General features: G+C 38.3%; 2 protein-coding genes across 3 annotated transcripts; one reads left to right on the plus strand and one right to left on the minus strand.

The window, feature by feature from the left end:
- Positions 1 to 1,494: 1,494 nt before the first annotated feature.
- On the minus strand, positions 1,495 to 11,214 carry LOC119484743. 2 transcript variants are annotated; one of them, XM_037763823.1, is made up of 4 exons: positions 10,888 to 11,214; positions 8,666 to 9,177; positions 3,429 to 3,472; positions 1,495 to 3,335 (listed from the first exon to the last, which is right to left on the minus strand). In XM_037763823.1, the coding sequence occupies exons 1-4, from the start codon at positions 11,063 to 11,065 to the stop codon at positions 2,372 to 2,374; spliced, it is 1,698 nt and encodes a 565-aa protein (XP_037619751.1). In that variant the 5' UTR covers positions 11,066 to 11,214; the 3' UTR covers positions 1,495 to 2,371. The 2 variants fall into 2 exon arrangements, with proteins under 2 accessions (XP_037619751.1, XP_037619742.1); XM_037763814.1 differs by lacking the exons at positions 1,495 to 3,335; positions 3,429 to 3,472 and adding an exon at positions 4,907 to 7,008 and having other exon boundaries at positions 10,888 to 11,212.
- A 2,573-nt stretch (positions 11,215 to 13,787) lies between these two features.
- Positions 13,788 to 19,828, plus strand: slc48a1b (solute carrier family 48 member 1b). The gene is made up of 3 exons (XM_037763889.1): positions 13,788 to 14,194; positions 16,921 to 17,088; positions 18,657 to 19,828. Exons 1-3 carry the CDS (start codon positions 14,065 to 14,067, stop codon positions 18,791 to 18,793), a joined length of 435 nt encoding a protein of 144 aa, XP_037619817.1. The 5' UTR covers positions 13,788 to 14,064; the 3' UTR covers positions 18,794 to 19,828.
- The last annotated feature ends 1,877 nt before the right edge of the window (positions 19,829 to 21,705 follow it).

The raw sequence follows: 21,705 nt of genomic DNA on the forward strand, positions 1-21,705 counted from the left end.
ACAATGGAATTGTGTTGCTAGGCAACAGTTTGGGGTCCATGTTTATTTCCCTGTCAGCTGATGTCATTCACATTCACTGCAACAGGAAATAAACTGGGACACATTTAGAATGTTTACGTTTCAAACCGTGTAATGGGTCTACATTTTGTAGATTTGTGATATCACAAATGGACAGAAATCCTGACGGCTTGTTTCAAGCGCGCAATTTCTGAATATGGGCTGTGTATATTTCTCCGTATATTGAGCGTTTTGATAGTTTAATAGTTTTAGTGCATTTCAACGGAATTACAATGGAATTGTGTTGCTTGGCAACAGTTTGGGGTCCATGTTTATTTCCCTGTCAGCTGATGTCATTCACATCCACTGCAACAGGAAATAAACTGGGACACATTTAGAATGTTTACGTTTCAAACCGTGTAATGGGTCTAAATTTTGTAGATTTGTGACATCACAAATGGACAAAAATCCTAACGGCTTGTTGCAAATGCACATCTCTGAATTCGGGCTGTGTATTTCTCTGTATATTGAGCGTTTTGATACTTTCACAGTATTTATAAAAGCACTTAAACCTGCTTTATAATATAAAAGCTATGAAAATGTCCCTTTTTACAGTATGGGACCTTTAAGGTACAGTTGCCTTAGAATTACTCAAGTAAATGTGCTTACTTTCCACCACCACACCACTACTCAAAGAGTTTAGTTCTACATTTGTGATCATATATGTTGTAGTTTCTAATCTTGTCTCTGCCAGCATTGTAGGCTACAGCTTTGTTTACATGAAATGACAATTGTCTTGCATGTTTGTTTGTGCATGCAGCATCATTCCTTCCATCAGACAAAGACACACCGTTTTGTGTGTTCAAACCGTGTAATGGGTCTAAATTTTGTAGATTTGTGACATCACAAATGGACAGAAATCCTAACGGCTTGTTTCAAACGCGCAATTTCTGAATATGGGCTGTGTATATTTCTCCATATATTGAGCGTTTTGATAGTTTAATAGTATTTATAAAGTACTTAAACTTAAAAATTACAGAAAATCATTTCTGATTTCTCCCGGGGAAAAATGGCAAACATTCACTAGTTCCAGCTTCTCAAATGGGATAATTTGATGTTTTTCTTTGTAATATATGATAGTTAACTTAATATCTCTATTCTTTGAATTGGCAGTCAAATAAAACATGCAATTTGAAAACATCACCACAGGCTGTAAAAGTTTATGACTGGCAAATGGAATTTTCACAAATTTTCTGATAATTTATGGACAAAATGATTCATCCAGAAAACAGTCCTTTGATTAATTGTGTTGTCCGACTTCCTCAGAGGCCAACTAGATTTGTATGTGTGTGTGTGCGTGTTAAGACCCTCATAACCCTCCGCAGAGGAGCTGAATAAGAGGTGTAAGTGTTTTTTTGCTATTCTTCAAAGGTTACAACCTGAAAGGACTTGAAGTGTAAGTAAAGTGTAAGCATTGAAAGGAGAAATAAAATGTAAGTTTTATTTAATATTTTTTATTTTTCAACATTCAAACTTTCAACTTAAAGCCGTGTTCTGTATCAGTTACCACTTACTGTGTTTTCTCTTGAAATTTCCCATTTATGCCAACATTTGAACCTGTAATGCCTCTTATGTGATTAAAAACTTAACCCAACCAACATGAGAAAGAACGCTCAAACAATTAGTTTACAAATTGACGAAAAAAAATAAATCAACAATTTTAGTAATCAATCAGCCATGTATGTCATTTTTTGAGGAAAAATGACAATTATGTTCACATGTTCCAGCTTCTCAAATGTCTGTATTTGCTGGTTTTCATTATCTTGTATGATAGTATCAGACATAATCAATGTGAGCTCGGGCTCTAGGACACTGAGGTAGACATGTTTCACTATTTTCTAACATTTTGTAGACTAAATGATTAACAGAACAATCGATTAAATGATCAGAAGGTTAAATCAATAATATAACAGACTCTTTACAGTAGGTGCAGCCCTAGAACAGGGCACCTTTGGAGAGTAGTAAGAAGGGTAAACATGGAAAATATAAACTCAACTTCAGTTTCGAATTGCAGGATCCGGCTGTCTCAACAGTCATTTCAAAGTAAAAGAAAATACAAAAGATCAAAAATGTGTATATGGCTAATGAAAATATACAAATTACAGAACATAACTCAAATCACAAACTTCCTGTTGACTAGATTGAATGAAACTAATAAGAAAGATATTTAATAAAGCAAGTAAAACATTAGTGGTCAGAAAAAATATATCACATTCAAGTAGTTTGCAATCTGTTAAAAACAGAGTGTATATAAAGATGGAACAGCAAGTAGTGTATGACAGCAGTGTGATGATGCTCAAGCCATGACATCAGTTTAAAACAGACATGGCAAGTAGTAATAGAAAAAGAAATCATCCAACTTCTTCTTCATGACCTTGATAATAGCCGTGTCTCGGTAGATGCGTTGAACCAGTATGTCTTCTCTGGAAAACACCAACAGATCGCACCACTCCGTGCCCGTCACCATCATCTCTCCTTGGATGTGCCAATAGTGCTTGTGGGTCCTCTTCAGTTGCAAGACTCCGTCCCGGCAGAACAGGAACTTGCACTCGATGAAGCTCTGGAACCCGATGCATTTGACGTGCACCAGCCCAAAATTGGGCGTCTCCTTAGGGTCGTACACCAACCCGTCGGGCAGTGCCCCCAGCCACGGAGCATTCGGATGGACAACCAAACCGCAGGGGGACCAGTTGACACTCAAATGTTTACAGTATTCCCGAAGAGCTTCGGTTTTCATTTCCTCCTCCATCTGTGCCGTCTTGCTACTGGGTAGTCCTCTCTGTATCTTGAATATCAGGTGCTCCGCATTGCTCCTTCCCGGTTTGAGCTTGCAGATCTCCCTGAAACGGTTGGTCAAGCGCAGATTCCGCAGCTCCTCTATGGCGTCCTTGCGTCCACGTGTTGAGTGCTCCAGACTGCGCGCTGCCTCCCAGTTGATCTGCATGATGTTCACGTGTTCCTGCTCCTTGGCACTGAGGGTAGGAAAAGCCAACATGGGCTTGAGTCTGTGATGAGCCAGGGGAAGCAGCGGTCGAAAGGGAGCGTCGTCATGAATCTTGTAATCCCGATCTGATGGCACAGGGCACTGGTAGGACAGGGGGCAACCTTTAGGGACTTTACCAAAAGCACAGTCCACTAATTCCACCTTTTCCGTGAGGCCCATTTTGGTTATCAGAGGCTTCTGGTCATCTGGAAAATCCTTGAAGGCTTCAGTGAGCTTTGCCAAAAAGGACTGGCACTCAGCTGGGTCAGGAATGTAAGATTGGTGGGGTTTCATCCTGTATTAAACACGTTAATATCATTAGCTATATAATAAATTAATATAATAATACATATAAAAGTGTAGTCGTTCAGAGTGTCTCCATTCTTACCTTGGTAACTCTAGCATGGTTTTTTGCAGGGACCACTTTGGCTTCTTCATTGTGTAGTAAGAAAAGAAAAACTCATTATTTCATGCTTCAGCTGTTAAAAACAAACCAGGGTTGCAATGTGGACAAAACATTCTTTACTAGTCATTAAAGCCTCCCTCCACTGCATTTTGGCATTTCTATGATATTCCATATCTATGAGTCATTTCCTGACTAAGTTGATTAGCCACACTGACAAAACAACTTTTGACAAATAGCTTAATTTTGTGCTCAAGGTTAAAAAAAAGAAGGTTGTTGCTAAAATGAGAAGATGACGTATGACTAGAGTAGAAGCTGCAAGTCATACGTCATCCTCCAAGCTTGCGCAGGCGCACTGATGCTCGTTGGCGTCTGAGCAGCAGCAGAGCGTTATATCTGTTTATATATATCAGTTTTTCCTCTCTAGTTAGTTAGCTAGTTAGGTGTAGTTAGCCAGCCCAACTTATTGCATTAGCTAACACCAGGTTTTCAATTTATTTTTATTTTCATCCACGTTACTTTAGTGTGTTGTTTATTTTCACAATGTCATTTGTATGTGCGGTGAACAGGCGCAATCAACACAGTGAATTACACTAAATCCCACCGGCAGAATTAGCGCAACACACTGACTGTTTCTCTCACTTGCAATTCATTATCGTCTCCTCCAGGAGATAAATTAAAGGAAAGCAGCCGATACCGGAGGTTTGCAGGCCTCTAACAGGTCCAAACAACGGGGAGCGGACAGCGGACCCCTGCAACATGTCTATCCGTCGTCCGGTGCGCTGTGGCCGGCGTGCGGCGGTGCGGCTCCTCGATGCAGAAGCAGCCAGACGGCCGCCTCGCCAGGAGGAGACGGTGAAGAAGCGAGTGAGTGAGAGAGTCAGTGTGTTGTGCTAATTCATGTCTCATTTATGGTCTGATAAACAGTAAATTCATCTAAACTGGTTTCATCTAAACTGGGTTGAAAAACGATGCAATATGGTTGCCATGGTAACGAATTACGTCTGAATATTAACCACAACCCCAGTCTCTGTTTGAGAAAGAACATTAACCAAACATAACCAAACAGGAAGTAAAACTGGCTGGAGGCGTGCTGTAAGGGCATCAAGATGTTTTCCCAGTTTTTTTATATAATCATTTTCCAGGATATTTCCAGTTGATCTTCAGACCTAGAACCTATATCTTTTTGTAGCAGTCTTATTTGATAGAGTAAGAGTTCGGTTGGTTTATGCTGACAATGAAACCAGGGAAGAGTTTGAGGAGAAAGCCTCAAGTTATACTGAGTTAGTTAGTCAGGCTTAACACTAGAAGTGCCAGAATTGCATAACTACTAGAATTGCCATAAGCGGTCATTTTGATTGCTTCAATCCAAACTCTATAATCTCTCACGATAGATAGCAAATTGAGAGATTAATGCATTTATTGTAAGAATATATTTAAAAAAACGGAATAATACAAAAATATACGTTTGAACAAGTTTAATCATACATTTATCAATATTTACATCATCAAATGTAGTAAACCGTAATTACTTCATATATTCACACCAGTATTTTTTCTGTAGAGAAATTTATTCAATGTAACTCAGAAAAAAAAAAAAAATTAACGATAATAAAGTATCTTATTTGATGATGAAACATTCTATTTTAACAAATATGTTATAAAACAAAAAAAAATCTAAAAAGCTGGAAACGAGCTAATCTAAAACAAAAGAAAGAACCAAGAACTAAGTTTAGGCTATAGAACAATCATACAATCCAAATTTTATAATAAATAATTACATCAATAGCGTGCATGGCTAGTCACAGTCAAAGCAAGTCACCTTTCTTCTCCCCACACAGTTTCCACACACAGGTCTTTGACAATTGAAGCAGGTGTCGGAGGTTTTGTTGTTGTTGCACCTTTTCCGAACCTGGCACTGCCTCCGTTTTGGTGTCTGCTGCTGACCAGGACCTTGTGTCGACTGCCATGCTGCCATTTTTCCCTCCATGAACTCTGCTCTCAGCTCCTCTGCCAGTTGCTGCATGAACTTTGTCCGAGGCAGTTTGCTGCCGGTGCACTCCTTGAAGAGAACGTGGGCATTGATCCCGGCCAGGTCGAGGATGTTATAAAAGACAGCCACTGGCCATCTACGTGTGGCGCCTTTTACGGAGTATGCCCTTGCCATCTGATCCAAGACATCCACTCCGTACTTAGTGTCATTATAATACCTCACTGACTCTGGCTTTGCCCTCTGCCCTTCGGTGATGCCCACACTTGTGTGCATGGAGCTCAGAATGCACACATTCTCCCTTGGCTTTCCCTGGTAGATGGTGAGCGTTGCATCAGCACATTTCAGCACCTTTGTGTGGAACAGTTCCGCTTGCACTTTAGCAGAGGGGGGCAACTCACAGTTTGTTTTCCTCAGGGTGCCAACCAGGCTGGTCTTCTTGGCCTGTAAGGCGGTTGCCAGTTTGAGAGAGGTGAAGAAATTGTCGGTGGTAATATTTCTTCCCTTTCCCAGGAACGGCTCCGCCAGTTTCAGCACCACACTCTCTCCCATGAGCTGACCTCTGCTCCGTGTATCCTCCTTTCCCAGATACGGAGCCCCGTTTAGCATGTATTTTGACTGGACATCCACAGCCAGCCAAAACTTTATGCCATAGTTATCAGGTTTATTCCCCGTGTACTGTGTAAACCTGCATCGGGTCTTGCAGGGTAACAACTGTTCATCTATAGTGATGTTGGCACCGGGCTTATAGCAGGCTATGCTGTTCTGAACGAACTTGTTCCAAGTGGCCGACACCAGGGCAAACTTGTCATCCTGTAGACGCGCACGCCGGGTCTTCTTTATATCAAACCGCAGGAATCTCATTATCTCCCTGAAACGATTTCTGGACATGGTTTCCTTGAAAAACAGGAAGCCCCATTTTTCCGACCACAGGCTGCTCAGATCCATGTATTTTGCCCCTTTAGCTCCACGGATATATAAAAGGGCTATGAAGGCTTTCAGCTCAGCCACTGTCAGGTCCCATGAGCTGTCACCACTGTGCCGATGTGCCTCATCCACAGTGCAGTCCCTGATGTGCTCCAGCATGCCAACGTCAAACAAACACAAGAAGGCTGTGTGTGCATCTTCGACATTGCGCTTTGCGCGCGCTGTGGGGCCAGCAGCTTCTGTCAGGACATTTTGGCTCTGCCTTATACCTGGACGTTTAGTTGGTTGAAGGAGCGTCCACACCGTCCCATCCTTCCCCTTTTCCACAGCCGCATTGGGCCTAGATGACTCCAAAGGCGGGCTGAGCCCTTCACTTGGCCCAAGAGCTGGTGGGCCAACAGCACAGGCTTCAGCACAAGGCAGCACAGGACACCGGGGCTCACCTGGAACATCAGCGGTGAACGGAACATCCGGGACCGTAGTCTCCGGTGAAAGTGGACGCCTCTTTTTCTGCAGTATGTACTCCGAATCACTCTCGGATGAGGATGACGAGTTTTCATAGACCCAGGAAAGGTTGCCGTCGTTGTCACTTTCCACCTCCGATAGCTCCCCTCCATCAGAATTGTCGCTGTCCAAGTCCTGAAGCATCTTCAAAGCAGCAGTCATATTTCTCATTTATTTACAAAGGCTGTTGCTTAGCAACAAAAATGCAACATTTACCGCGCGCAAGATAAAAATAGAATGGCGCAGATAAATTGCACAAATAAATTTAAAAACGATCATAAAATGACCGTCATGGCCGTTCTAGTGTTAAGTGAGCCAGAAGAGACGATTCTGGATTTCTTGGCTTGAGAACTGTTTATGCAAATTTCAGAAATTAAGTTTGCTAAATTTCAGACGAGTATTGATATAACTGTGTGGTTTCAGAGTGGAAGCAATTATCAATTAAACACTGAAAATGTGATCCAATATGATCTCCAGCTTGTCCATGAACACTGGACAAAAATATATGAAGGGGGCCTGGACCAACTATGACAGGTCACATTGTAACGTTAACATAAAGTTGCACATTGAAAACCCATCTGGTATGACTTTTTCTCCGGAACATTTTGCTCCATTTTATAATTTTCCAGGACTAACACATTGCTCGAAATCTGCATTAAAAATGCATCCAGTTTTTTTTGGGACACAGTTTAAATCTGCAACAAACTATACACACAAACGTGGAATGCAAAGCACTATTTGCACAAGATAGCAATGTCTTAAAAATACTTACTTAGCCTGAACATCAGATCCATTCAATTTAAAACTCTTCACATTTGTGTGGTTGTTATCAGCCAATATTCAGTCTTTTGCATGTAAAAGAAAATTGGGATTGATACTTTTTGGCCATCGACTGATCAATGAGTTGCTTTATAATTTCAGAACTAACATCCACCCAATAGTAGCCCAAACTAGAGCTCTCGCAATAACCGCAGTATTGACAAGCCAACTGCAGAGCGTGACAAGCAACCGTCACAACCGCTATATTCGCTTGATATTTAATCAAATCAAATATACTTTTTTTCCAAATCAAATTAATATTTGCCATATTGCTCATAGCAATCAGATGCAACCTAAGCATCTCAGCTGGAAAAAAACACTGCGCCCCATTGCCTTTCTGTTTTCTGCTTTTAACAATAAACAATTACTTAATTACTTTTAACACGATCATACCTAGTAAAAGCCTAACAATAATGCTTATTTATATAGCACTAAAATCAGGATAAATAAAGTAATTTGCAAAATTACATTATTTTGCTTTCAACTAGAAAATTGTTCTGCCCCAGTACGCACAACAGTGCTCCAAAATCAAAGATGTGGCAGCATTTGATGACGGACTGGTGACCCACACTTATGTAAGCCATTTATTGTTTAGATATCGTCGCATACGTCAGTCAGATTTATTCATAAAATACTTTTGATCTATGGGGTTTTGCTGTTAAGGCTCCAACCCTGTGGAATAGGAAGGAACTTCACCTCAGAAACTCACTGCCTTTTTAAAATCATCTCTCAAGACTCACTTTTACCGATTGGCTTTTTTTATTTTTATTTTATCTGTTGCTTATCTTATCTCTTCATTGTTTTTACTTCTGCTGTTTTATGTGTTATTTTTATTTGCCTACTGTGATCTTGTATCTACCTCCTGATTTCTTTTATTTTTCCTTGGTTGTGAAGCACTTTGCAACAGCAGTGTTGAAAAGTGCTATATAAATCAAGTTATTATTATTATTATTATTCTGTTAGGGCATGGAAACAAACTTACCGTTAAGCTTTTCTTTGACTTTGTATCATGTTTTTGAGGGTCCTGGCTTTCACTTGAGCTTTCTTCGCTCCTGGATAGCTGTCGGGAATCTGCATCCGAGTCCGATTCTAAACGGTCGTCATCTTCATCAGCTGTGAGGGTGCCTGAAGAGTTGGGGTTGAACTCAGCCATTTTAATGTGGAATGAGTTGGTGATGCAGGGCATCTTTACGTCATCTTCTTCTGGGTCATTTTTCACACAATCCTGGGTAATAAAGTTATTAGCTGCCCCGAGCCCTTGTTGTTGTTGTTCTGAGTCCCAACTTACGTCTTCTTCTTTTGGGTCATTTTTCACACAATCTGGGGTAATAAAGTTATCAGCTTCCCCCAGCCCTTGTTGTTGTTGTTCTGAGTCCAAACTTATGTCATATTCAATTTGCTCTTCTTTAAGCTTTTTAGAAACCGGCTCTGATATTTCCACCATAGTGATTAGCTCTTTGACGTCTGTGGTTGCTCCAGTGTATGGGTGAACATCTATTGTAGGGAAAAAAAGGAAAACACTTATTAACTAAACATCTCTTGCTTCACTTTGGGTATAATAAGTATATAACAACAGTACTGGCCCCTTGAAGCTGTAATTCTTCTTACACACCAGAAAACAAAAGTTGTAGGACAGATGTCAAGGGAGACAATTTTGCTCTTCTCTATTCTTCGCTTGATCATGGCCAGATCTTTTATTGCACTCAGGTTTGGATGCGCCCTAGCGTACCCTGCTTTATGGTCTATTTTACTCTAAATGGGACCATAATTTACTAAATGAACATCATGTCGTACTAAAGAAGACTTGAAACTAGCAATTGAGACCATAAATAAGTAATAAATCAAGTGAGAAGTAGGGTCATTTTCTCATAGACTTCTATACAATCAGACTTATTTTTGCAACCAGAGGAGTCGCCCCCTGCTGGCTGTTAGAAAGAATGCAAGTTTGAGGCACTTCAGCATTGGCTTCTTATAAAGTTATGACTTTATTCTCGTAATATTACGACGTATTTTCTCGTAAAGTTATGACTTTATTCTCATTAAATTACGACTTTATTCTCATAATACTAAGACATATTTTCTCGTAAAGTTATGACTTTTTTCTCATTAAATTACGACTTTATTCTCATAATACTAAGACATATTTTCTCGTAAAGTTATGACTATCGTAATTTTACGACTTTTTTCTTGAAATAGTATGACTTTATTCTCATTAAATTACGTTTTTTTTCCTCATAAAGTTATGACTTAATTCTCGTAAAGTTATGACTTTATTCTCGTAATATTAGGACTTTTTTGTCGTAAAGTTAAAGCTAATACAGCGTGTAAATATATGACCATAGGCTAACTTAGACTGCGCGTTACACGGTTTATTGTGTTTGTTAGTTTAGCTAGCTAACGTTAAAGGGACTATTTGTAACTTTGTACGCGCATAAATGTAGCGGGTCGGCACACATGCGCGCTCGCATATGCGCGTTCGCGTGTAGCCGCTGTACCCTCCCCCTCTGCCTGCTCGCCTTCACTCAGACAGCTCAGCTCGCTCCACCCCTAGACGTGAACGCGCGCTCACTACACACTGCAGAAGAGTTAGTTTAGCTCTGAGAATATCTAGTGAATGCACAGGGGACGTTTGTGCAGAAATAACTGCTGCAGCTCCTCCAGACCAACAGAGGTTTTCCGTGTCTTGTGAAGTGACGGAGCTCTACAGAGATTTACGTTGTCTTCTCGTTACCGACCGGGTGCCGGTGTCTCCTCTGCTCTCTCCGGCTGCGGGCGGAGAGAGCAGGGAGACACGCTGCAGAGCCCCGCTGCTTCAGCCTGCGCTGAGGCAGGAAAAGCCAACACTAGGATCAGATCTAAATCATGTTCATGGAGAGACCTTCGTCTGGTCAGCTAACATTACTGCCAAGCAGCTGAAATATAGAGTGATATTGTGGTTTTAGCTGACGTGTGTCGCCTCACTGTTTTGAGTGATGCTCGTTCAGGTATATTGAGAGCGAGCAAGCCCGACGCTGACTTTCGTTGACTTGACGGCCACAGGGGTCGCTGTTAAGAAGCATTTCTGAAAGTTACAAATAGTCCCTTTAACTCGTTTTCAGGCTGATTCGTTAATACGTTAACTTCACTTTGCTGTAACTTACTTGAAGCTATAAGTTATATCTAGTAACTGTAAGTCTGTGTAGAGTTAACCTAAAGGTGACCGACCTATCTTGGTGAGCTTGAGCTCTGGGTTGAGCACGGTGTGCAGCACGCTCCTCAGCCGTTTGTTCTCCTCGTAGTAAGTCCCCACTATACTCTCTAGTTCTTCAAAGATCTCCATGGCAACGCTGGTGAACCGCTCCGTTAGAAAGCTCCGGAAGCTCTGCAGTTTGGGGTCCGACATCTTCAACAATAATGTTAACGCCAACTGTATAAAACTATAAATGTTTCTGAGTTGGACTTCTCGATGACGGCTGCTGCGGAGGGCGCGCGCAGAACCTCAAAAAACACAACAGGAAGATGAAAAACAACAACTTCCGGTGGGGAAATTCTTCTTCTTTAGTTTTAAGCGTTTTGCGTTCAACTTGTTACATGAGCGCCCCCCTCAGGATGTTCAGCAACTATCAACTAGAAGTGGATTTGTACCCTACAATACAATGCTCTTACCATGACTCCCTCCATAACCTTATTATATAATAATTATATAGTATAAAATAATATCTGCAGGACAGATAATAATGCACTATACTCATTTTTAAGAGTCTCTTCTGCACTATATTCACTTTTTTTAATAGTCGTGTAGCACAGCTGTTACCCTGCACTATATTCAGTTTTAACAATTTTCTTCAACTCCTTGTATTTTTATATCTGGTATATTTTTTTTGTACTTTGCACTACTTACTTTTCTACTGCCTTTTTACTAACATGTTTTGCACTATGGAACTGTGATGCTGGAAACTTGAATTTCCTTCGGGATCAAACGTCTATCTATCCATCTAGTATACAGGCAATATAATATAATATACTAGAAATTCAAAATATTCAACATTTCAAATAATTATAGTGCTCGTAATATTACGACTTTTTTTTCGTAAACTTATGACTTTATTCTCATAATATTACGATTTTTTTTCTCGTAATTATGACTTTATTCTCATAATATTACAACTTTTTTCTCGTAATTATGACTTTATTCTTATAATATTACAACTTTTTTTCTCGTAAACCTCTGACTTTATTCTCATAATATTATGACTTTTTTTCTCGTAAACGTATGACTTTATTCTCATAATATTATGACTTTTTTTTCTCGTAAACGTATGACTTTATTCTCATAATATTACGATTTTTTTCTCGTAAACCTATGACTTTATTCTCGTAATATTATGACTTTATTCACATAAAATTAAGACTTTATTCTCGTAATATTACGACTTCTTTTCTCGTAAAGTTATGACTTTATTCTGGTAATATTATGACATTTTTTCTCGTAAAGTTATGATTTTATTCTCGTAATATTACGACTTTTTTCTCATAAAGTTATGACTTTATTCTCGTAATATTACGATTTATTTTCCTCGTAAAGTTATGACTTTATTCTCGGAATTTTATGACTTTTTTCTTGAAATAGTATGATTTTATTCTCATTAAATTACGACTTTTTTCTCATAAAGTTATGACTTTATTCTTGAATATTAGGACTTTTTTCTCATAAAGTTATGACTTTATTCTCATGATATTACGACTTCTTTCTTGAAATAGTAGGACTTTATTCTCATTAAATTACGACTTTTTTTCTCGTAAAGTTATGAATTTATTCTCGTTATATTACTACTTTTTTTCTCGTAAAGTTATGACTTTATTCTTATAATTTTACAACTTTATTCTTATAATATTACAACTTTTTTCTCGTAATTATGACTTTATTCTTATAATATTACAACTTTTTTTCTCGTAAACCTCTGACTTTATTCTCATAATATTATGACTTTTTTTCTCGTAAACGTATGACTTTATTCTCATAATATTATGACTTTTTTTTCTCGTAAACGTATGACTTTATTCTCATAATATTACGATTTTTTTCTCGTAAACCTATGACTTTATTCTCGTAATATTATGACTTTATTCACATAAAATTAAGACCTTATTCTCGTAATATTACGACTTCTTTTCTCGTAAAGTTATGACTTTATTCTGGTAATATTATGACTTTTTTCTCGTAAAGTTATGATTTTATTCTCGTAATATTACGACTTTTTTCTCATAAAGTTATGACTTTATTCTCGTAATATTACGATTTATTTTCCTCGTAAAGTTATGACTTTATTCTCGGAATTTTATGACTTTTTTCTTGAAATAGTATGATTTTATTCTCATTAAATTACGACTTTTTTTTCATAAAGTTATGACTTTATTCTTGAATATTAGGACTTTTTTCTCATAAAGTTATGACTTTATTCTCATGATATTACGACTTCTTTCTTGAAATAGTAGGACTTTATTCTCATTAAATTACGATTTTTTTTCTCGTAAAGTTATGAATTTATTCTCGTTATATTACTACTTTTTTTTCTCGTAAAGTTATGACTTTATTCTTATAATTTTACAACTTTATTCTTATAATATTAAAAAAAATTCTCGTAAAGTTATGACTTTACTCTCATAATATTACGATTTATTTCTTGAAATAGTAAGACTTTATTCTCATGAAATTATTACTTTTTTTCTCGTAATATTATGACTTTATTCTTGAAATCTCATCCCCCCCTCAATGTGGCCCTAATACTCCGTCGTATAATACTTCAGTTGATTTGTTTGCATGTTTATAGTACCATATCACAAGTTGGAAAAAAAGCATTAAGCTATCACCATTATATGTACGATTATTTACGACTATTATTTATTATTTATTATATAAGTTTAAGAAACGCATGGAGAGAAACTCATACTTTACCAGTGTATTAAAGCAGATGAGTGTTGTGTTGTGTGTCCTCTGCTGCTGCAGGAGGCGCTGTGGTCGCTCACTGTGTGATGAAGCAGCTGCAGCATCTTCTTTGGTTATTATCAGATGACGTAACTGAAGTTTTTTTTAGCAGCTGGACAGAAAAAAAAAGATAACAATTCTCCTCAGAAACGCTGAGTCATGTTTCACACTTATCAACAACCATTAGTCAGCAGTAAACACACACTTTGATACATTGTGTCCTCTTGGGCTCGTTAGCAGATTAACCGGATGCAGTTTGTTTTAAATGTATCAGCTTGCTGCTCTCTCTCTCTCCCTGTCTCTCTCACTCTCTCTCTCACACACACACACACACATTCACAGCCTCTCACATCGTCGTCTCGTCCAGCTCCTGCACCAGCTGTCCTACCACCTTTGTTTTATTGTGTTTAGTGAGAATGGCTGTGAATAAAACCCACATTAGTGTCGGCTATGCCTGTATTGGTGTGCTGTTCGGCTTCTCTGCTTTCCTGGTGTGGAACATCGCGTTCAGACAGCCGTGGACTGCAGCCATGGGAGGACTGTCAGGTACAGTAAACACTGGCTCTGTCTGTCTGCAACAATACAGGCTTTTTTATTTATAGCTGTGTTATAATAAACCACACAGAGGGGTCCTTCCTGACATGTTTTTATTCCAGCCTTCAGCTAAAACACTGAGTGATGAAGATGAAGTCCTAGTTACTAAACATACTAGTGGTTGTGAAATGAGCCTCTATAGTTACACAGAGATCACAGGTCAAACTTGTTTTTGAAGGGCAGGGATGTCAACTCATAAACAGCATATATATCAAGTCAAATTATTATTATTGTTTTAATGTCACATACATATAAGTACAGTAAACAATTCTCTTATTTTTTAGGCTATTGCAAAATTCTGTTTAAAGCAAATTTTTATATTGCTAATTTGTTGTTTATTGCTTTTTTTTGGTATATTGCAAAGTTTTGTATATTGCACATTTTTATCCATTGCAACGTTTTTTTTGTTGCAAATTTTTTTATATTGCTAATATATATTTATTGCTAATTTTTGTTTTTTTGCTAATTTTTGTATATTGATAATTTATGTTTATTGCTATTTTTTGTTTATTGCTAATTTTGTATATTACTAAGTTTTTGTATATTGCTAATATATTTATTGCACATTTTTTGTTTAATGCAAATAGTTTTTTATTGCTAATTTTTTTTTATTGCACATTTTTGTATATTACTAAGTTGTTGTATATTGCAAATTTGTTGTTAATTGCAAATTTTTGTTTATTGCTAATTTCTGTATATTACTAAGTTTTTGTATATTGCAAATTATTTTTTTATTGCAAAGTTTTTGTTTATTGCTATTTTTTTGTTTATTGTCAAGTTCTTCTTTATTGCACATTTTGGTGTATTGTTAAGATTTGTATATTGCAAAATTTTGTTTATTGCTACGCTATTGTATTGATTGAAGTATTGTACAGTAGTTGTATAGTTTTGCTAATCTGCAACCTTTTATTTTCATTTATCTGACAGGTTTCAAACATAGGTCACACTTTACAAAATCAGTGAGCTATTGTGGCAGTTATTCATAGGTTATAAAATGTTATAATAGGAAATATTTAAAGGGCCTTATCAGTGTTTTGCATCTATATGTCATCCCACATATAAATTGTCTGTACTTAATATTAATTTACACCATTTTTTCAAAACATGTTCTGGTGTTTCACATTTTTGAATAGTGTTTTTTTCCCCCCACCTTTCAGGCAGCTGTTGGTTATTCATTCGTGTGTCTGCAAGTTGATTTTTATATTAAGCTTAGATGAATAGAAACCAGTGCTGAATTGCATAAAACTGAAGGCAAATGTTTGGTATTAATTTAAATGTTGTTTCCATGGATCTGACCTTTGAGCCTCTGTTAAGTTTTACAAGTCCATATTATCTACAACCTCTGCACTCATCTGTACATAGATTGTACTGGCATCCGTTTTAGTGTGATAATACATGTTCCCAAAGATCAAACTGACTCGTCTGGGCATTGTCCTCATTCTTTCGCACAACTAAGATTAGTGACCTGCATACATGAAGTCAACCTCGTTCCCTGATATCCCGGCATGAGTTGGGTTAACTGTTACACGTGGCAGAGATTCACTGTTGCTGTAAAAAAACAAAAAAGGGGAACATGAAGTGAGAAGTGTGATTCATTAACTCAGCAATTGGCAACCTGCTGTGTCATAATCTGTCTGAAAATGCACACTCACTCCTCATACCACCAGAAGTTCATCACCATTCAAACTCAGGTCAACGGCTGTTACATATGAGCAGCTAGCATCAGCGTTGTTGTAGCCTGCTGTATACTTTACAAGCACACCATCAGATATTAGATGTAGACGCTGCCACTAGTTCACATTAATTTCAGTAATATATGAGACTTGCAGAGATTTAAAACTTTCTCAGATTTACAAAAAAGTTTTCCGTGTTGGTGAATTCAATGAAACTACGACATCAAGGGTTTGAAAATCAGGCTTTTAAAACACGAAACTAACATTCTCATTAACGTTTTCATGACCTCCACGTCTACATATTATTTGGCTGTCAATCACTCGCAAACTCCGACCAAACAGTCAAACTAGGCAGAGCTGATCAAATATGAATCACTATTATGTTACGTTAATGTCTATTTCTTGCCTCAAATGTTTTCAGAATCATCTCGTAGTGCACGGTTTAGCTGTAAAATGAAAAAGTTTGTGACCCGGCAGTCATGTTGAGAAGGAACGCCAAGCACCGCACAGCCAATAGGAACGCTCTTTCTCTGAAATGACCTGTGATTGGTCAAAGTTTGCCGTCACGGACTAGATTTTCTAAAGCCTGAAAACAGAGCCATGAGGAGGTGCAGAAGTCTAGTTTTCTCTCAGAACACTTGAATTACAATATGCTGAAAGGTTGTTATGCAATTTTTGCCCAATGATGCCAAAAATATACTGCCTACTGCCACTTTTAAGGGTTTGTTATGAAATAACATAAAATAAGAATTTGAATGTTTGGATTATTCAGAACGTTCTGGCTCTTATTGCAACTGCATTATTATAATGCAACACTAACAAAGAGAAAAAAGTAAAGCATTTCTATAAATTAATCTTCACTGTAACATAGAAACAATGGCTGTCTGTAAAATAACAATCAAAAAATGCTAGCTGTGCAAAGACATTTTGTACCAATTTGTGGTTATTAGGTCAAAACAGTGTGATTTAGTTTTGTGAAAGGTGTCTGTTGTGTTTGTCCCTCAGGTGTGCTGGCTCTTTGGACCCTGATCACTCACGTCATGTACCTGCAGGACTACTGGAGGACCTGGCTGAAGGGCCTCAAGTTCTTCTTCATCATCGGGGTCTTCTTCTCTGTGGTAGCAGTCGTGGCCTTCATCACTTTCCTGTCTGTTGCCATCAGCAACAAGGAGTGTAAGTTCTTCTACATCAATCACACAGAACACACAAACAAATGTGGGTGTAAATTTCAATTCGCAAATGAAATGTTTTGGCGGAGACCTAAAGTGGCTCACAAAAGAGGGATCAAACACAAAAGATATTTATGTTACAGTTGATGTTTACTGCTGTATTTCAGCATTTAAGCATGCAATAATGTAAATAATCACAATAAACAAAGATACTAAAAAATGCAGAACAAGGAGAGTCCCGGTGGAGGATGTGGTCTCTGCCACCGCCTCAACCCGACTCTTTTAGGTTTACTTCATGTGCAGATTTCCTACAATTCCCAGAATGCCCTTTGAAAGTCCTGAGGGAAATTGGTGGAGCAAGTTTCTCCATATAAGAAAATGGCATAAAGTGTCATTCCTTTTAGACAAAATGCAACATGCAGTGCATTTTCATTCCTCGAGGTTACTATTAATGGAAATATTGCTCTCACTGTTTCATCCTTTTTTTTGGTTGATTTTTCACAGTTTGGGCTGCATTATATCAAACGGCTAAAAATGGACGCGAGTGAAAGATAAAAATAAAAACCCTTCACTTTTATTTCTACTTGCAAACGTAAGAATAAAAGCTGTTCATCACATTTCTATCAAGTTAAAAATTCTCTTGAATTTAACAGAGCTCAAGAGGTGTCTTAAGTTGATAAAGAGTCAAGATGGCTGCAGTAAAACAGTAAAACGCAAACAGATTTCTTTCCTGCTCCAGTTTGGTTTCCTTTTTGTTTCCATTTCAGTCCATTTCCATTTATTTTCTCAAAGGTCACTCACTTCGCAGTAAGTCGCTTGATAAATGCATCTAATTTGTCACTTTCAGGGAACTATTTTACTCCTAAATTGGATCTTTAAAGCTTACTTAAAGGTCCCAAATCATGCTAATTTTCAGGTTCATACTTCTATTTTGTGTGTCTACTAGAACATGTTTACATGCTCTAATGCTCAAAAAAACCTTTATTTTCCTCATACTGTCTGCCTGAATATACCTGTATTTACCCTCTGTCTGAAACGCTCCGTTTTAGCGCATTTTGACGGAATTGCAACAGAATTGCGTTGCTAGGCAACAGCTTGGGTCCATGTGTATTTCCTGTCAGCTGATGACATTCACATACACTGCAACCAGGAATAAACTGGGACACATTTAGAATGTTTACGTTTAAAATTGTGTCAAGGGTCTAAATATTGTATATTCGTGACATCACGAATGGGCAGAAATCCTGACAGCTTGTTTCAAATGCAGAGTTTCTGAATATGGGCTGTGTGTATTTCCCTGTGGATTGAGTGTTTCGATACTTTCACAGTATTTATATAGGACTTAAGCCTCCTTTATAATAAAAAAACATGAAAATCTAACTTTTTTATAATATGGGACCTTTAAGTGTAATTCTTAAAATGACATTGGCCGACCTCACTGATGCTCGTGTGGCTGAATGGGAGCAAATCCCCACAGCCGTGTTCCAACATCTTGTGTCGAGGCCTTTGCAGGAGTGGTGACTATTATAGCAGCAGATTAATGTCCACGGTCTGTGTCTGTCCCTCCCACAGCCCTGACTAACCCTCGGAGTCTTTACCTGTCCTGCGTGTGGAGCTTCATGAGCCTCAAGTGGTCCTTCCTGCTCACCTTGTCCGCTCACCGCTACCGCAAAGAGTTCGCTGACATCAGCATCCTCAGTGACTTCTAAGGGCCCTTAAACATCCCGCAGTGATGACACAGACTTTGGAGTACGCTCGCTGCGCTGGCTTCCCAGCCTGACAGGTGATGGAGGACATTTTAAGAGGAATCATAGGAGAAATACTTTGTGTTGTGGATGAACACCCTGATCCTGGTTACTCCTTCGCCTTCTTGGCCCAAACCACCTCCTCCTCCTTTTTTTATTACGTGTGCAGGGTTTGTTGCTGACTTGGCCACTTTACAGACAAATCCAGCCCTATTTTATATGATCCTTGAAGGATTTTCACTTCCTCAGCACCCTGCTTAGTCATGCATCTGCACAATTTCTTCATGACAACATAAATCCAAAATATGGTAATACTTTTCATGACTCAGTGAAGGGAATCGCCCTCCTCAGTGGTGATTATCAGTTGCAGTTTCACGCTGTAGCCACTAGAGGGCGCCACCCTTCCAACAGTTAAACAACCATGTACGGTAATGTGCGCTTGACTTACATCTTTGTATTATATTTAATATTTGCTGGTTTAATGAATGATGAAGAGTTGCACAAGCTGCACATGCAGCGGTCAAGTGATGAAATCTGCACATCACAATGCATCAGTTCCATATACATGTGCATCGGGGGTCTTGCAGAGGGCAGGTCACCCGAAATCCTGCAGCATCAACGAGAATGCTTTCATGTAATAAGCACCACATGTCCTGGTTTGATGTATTTGTGAACCGTGAAGGGGCATTTTTAACGTAAAGAATGATTTTTGTATTATTTTTTATCAGTGTGACGAACGGAAGTGAGTGTAAATGTGAACGCGGGGGCCTCAGTCATGGTTTTTAATTCACGACAGTAGTGACACCACTAATGCGCATCCATGTCGCTTTATACGTTGCATCGTCCTCATCTGAACCAATTTATGACGCTTATATTGTTGCTTAAGGAGATTATTTTTCTGCATTTTCCTTTATCTCTGTACATGTTAGAAATGAAGAATGACATTGTGTGTTTGTATGAGTGTGTCTGAGAGTTAATAAAATATGTTTTTTGACATCCCCTGTGCATCTGCGTGAATAACAACTGTTCCTTTTTTTTAAGGAATATGTTTTTTAAAGTTTCTGTTCCTCCAAAGCATTTAAGACGATTTATTATTTTCTTCATAAGCTTTGCGGCTTTTTATGTAACACGAGAGAGTGTCATAGAGGCAGATTGAAGGTGCTACACATCCTTCTTCCTACTAAACCTGGAGGGTCAAGGAGGGTCACTGTTGGGCATTAGAGTGGGGATTTGCACCATGAGAGGGAACAAACCACCTTTTCCCACCCACCCCCGTCAGAGCCACATTTATGAAGGGAAAAACACCCCACAGCATTGCAATCGCAACAGTAAATGCAGGTCAATAAGCTGCACTTTGAAGTCAGGCAATTATTCCATCCATCCACATTTTTATTTTGTCCCTCAAAGGAAAAGTTTATGGGGGTTTGGGTGCAGAGAATTTTTTTAGTGTATGATTTTGTTAAGGCAGCTGCTTGATAGCAGGACTTTGAAGTTGATGTGAAAAATATGTGACTGAAATATTACAGCGCTATCAGTGTTTGATGCACTATAAGTTATTCATGCGCTGGACAATATCTGGTGCAGAAATGTGTCTCTTGAATCCTGCAGCTGTTTTAAAGGAAAGTGAATCTGCATTTTTCATTATTGACTATAATAAGTATCAGTAACTTTGATCCTTAAGAAGCCACTATCATTATTTCACCCTCTTTGTTGCTTTCCTGCATCCTTCCTCTGTGATTTAAGGACATTTTTTTGGTGGTACTTATATCTTAATTGCATTACGCTGGTTTGTTTGTAAGCCCCCAGAGTCTCATTGCATCAAGGTAATTGCGATGTTGTGGTTAAATCGCCATGGCAACATTTTTTATCTGGCCGTTATAAACTTCGACATTAAGAAACTGAAAAACAATCCGGCTCACTTTCCACTGAGCAAGCTGGGGGCTTTGGAACCAAATGCGTCCTATTAACTTTATACACCAGCCTGTAAAAACCTGAATGTGTGTGTGTGTGTGTGTTTGTGTGGTATGTAAAGAGAGGGAGGGGTCTCGTTTTATTCAATTATGGGACTCCTTTCTACCCAAATCAAGGAAGGAAGTTGTCTCAAGTGTTGACTGGCAGTCTGGCAGAGTGCGGTGAGACTGGAAACAAGAGTTTATACATTCAAATAACACCAGCGTCCTAAACATCCTGTATAATTACATACTAAAGAGCAGCAGCAGCAGCTGAATCAGAATCTATACAACAAACAACCTGGAGGGGAAATCCTTCCTTTCATACTGCACACATGCACCTTTACAGCAGATGATGTCAGGAAAACACACCGCATCTTTATGAGCATCCACCCGTCTCCTCTCAAACCTGTTTATGTCGCTGACACATCAAGATGAGTAGTCACATGTACATCTATTCAAATACTACTTGATCTTTAGTTTGGTATTTCTACTCTATACTTCTACACCACTACATCTCAGAGGGAAATGTACTTTTTTGCTTCACTACATTTCATATTCAGAATTTACATAAGAAACATATGATCGCTTTTTAAAGATATGATACATTGCTATAGATAAAACTACCTAACAGTATATGAAGTAGTTCAATTAGTATCACAACATTAAAGTACTGCTCATATATTAATGCATAAATAATCATGATCATGTTACAATACTGAAGGGCCATTCTGCATAATGAGGACTTTATCTTGATAAAAACTTGATACTTACATTACATTTTATTGCTAATACGTCTGTACTTTAGCTTAATTCAAAAAATAGTATTTTCATCCTACCAAAGTACTTTGTCAGTAAGACAATGGAGAAGAAGTGCTGCTGGGTATTTTTTGTGGTAATCACATACAGGTGCTGTTTGGATCCTTC

Source organism: Sebastes umbrosus, chromosome 1 (assembly GCF_015220745.1).
Source record: "Sebastes umbrosus isolate fSebUmb1 chromosome 1, fSebUmb1.pri, whole genome shotgun sequence".
In the NCBI taxonomy this organism is placed as follows: domain Eukaryota; kingdom Metazoa; phylum Chordata; class Actinopteri; order Perciformes; family Sebastidae; genus Sebastes; species Sebastes umbrosus.

Bases quoted from the DNA above. Each gene is read 5' to 3' on its own strand.
- LOC119484743 (XM_037763814.1), bottom strand. From the start codon at position 11,065: ATGTCGGACCCCAAACTGCAGAGCTTCCGGAGCTTTCTAACGGAGCGG. The intron at 9,178-10,887 runs GTCGGTCACCTT...TCCCTACAATAG, and splicing joins GCTCAAGCTCACCAAGATAG to ATGTTCACCCATACACTGGA. The intron at 7,009-8,665 runs GTAAGTTTGTTT...GCTGCTTTGAAG, and splicing joins AGTCAAAGAAAAGCTTAACG to ATGCTTCAGGACTTGGACAG.
- slc48a1b (XM_037763889.1), top strand. From the start codon at position 14,065: ATGGCTGTGAATAAAACCCACATTAGTGTCGGCTATGCCTGTATTGGT. The intron at 14,195-16,920 runs GTACAGTAAACA...TTTGTCCCTCAG, and splicing joins AGCCATGGGAGGACTGTCAG to GTGTGCTGGCTCTTTGGACC. The intron at 17,089-18,656 runs GTAAGTTCTTCT...TCCCTCCCACAG, and splicing joins TGCCATCAGCAACAAGGAGT to CCCTGACTAACCCTCGGAGT.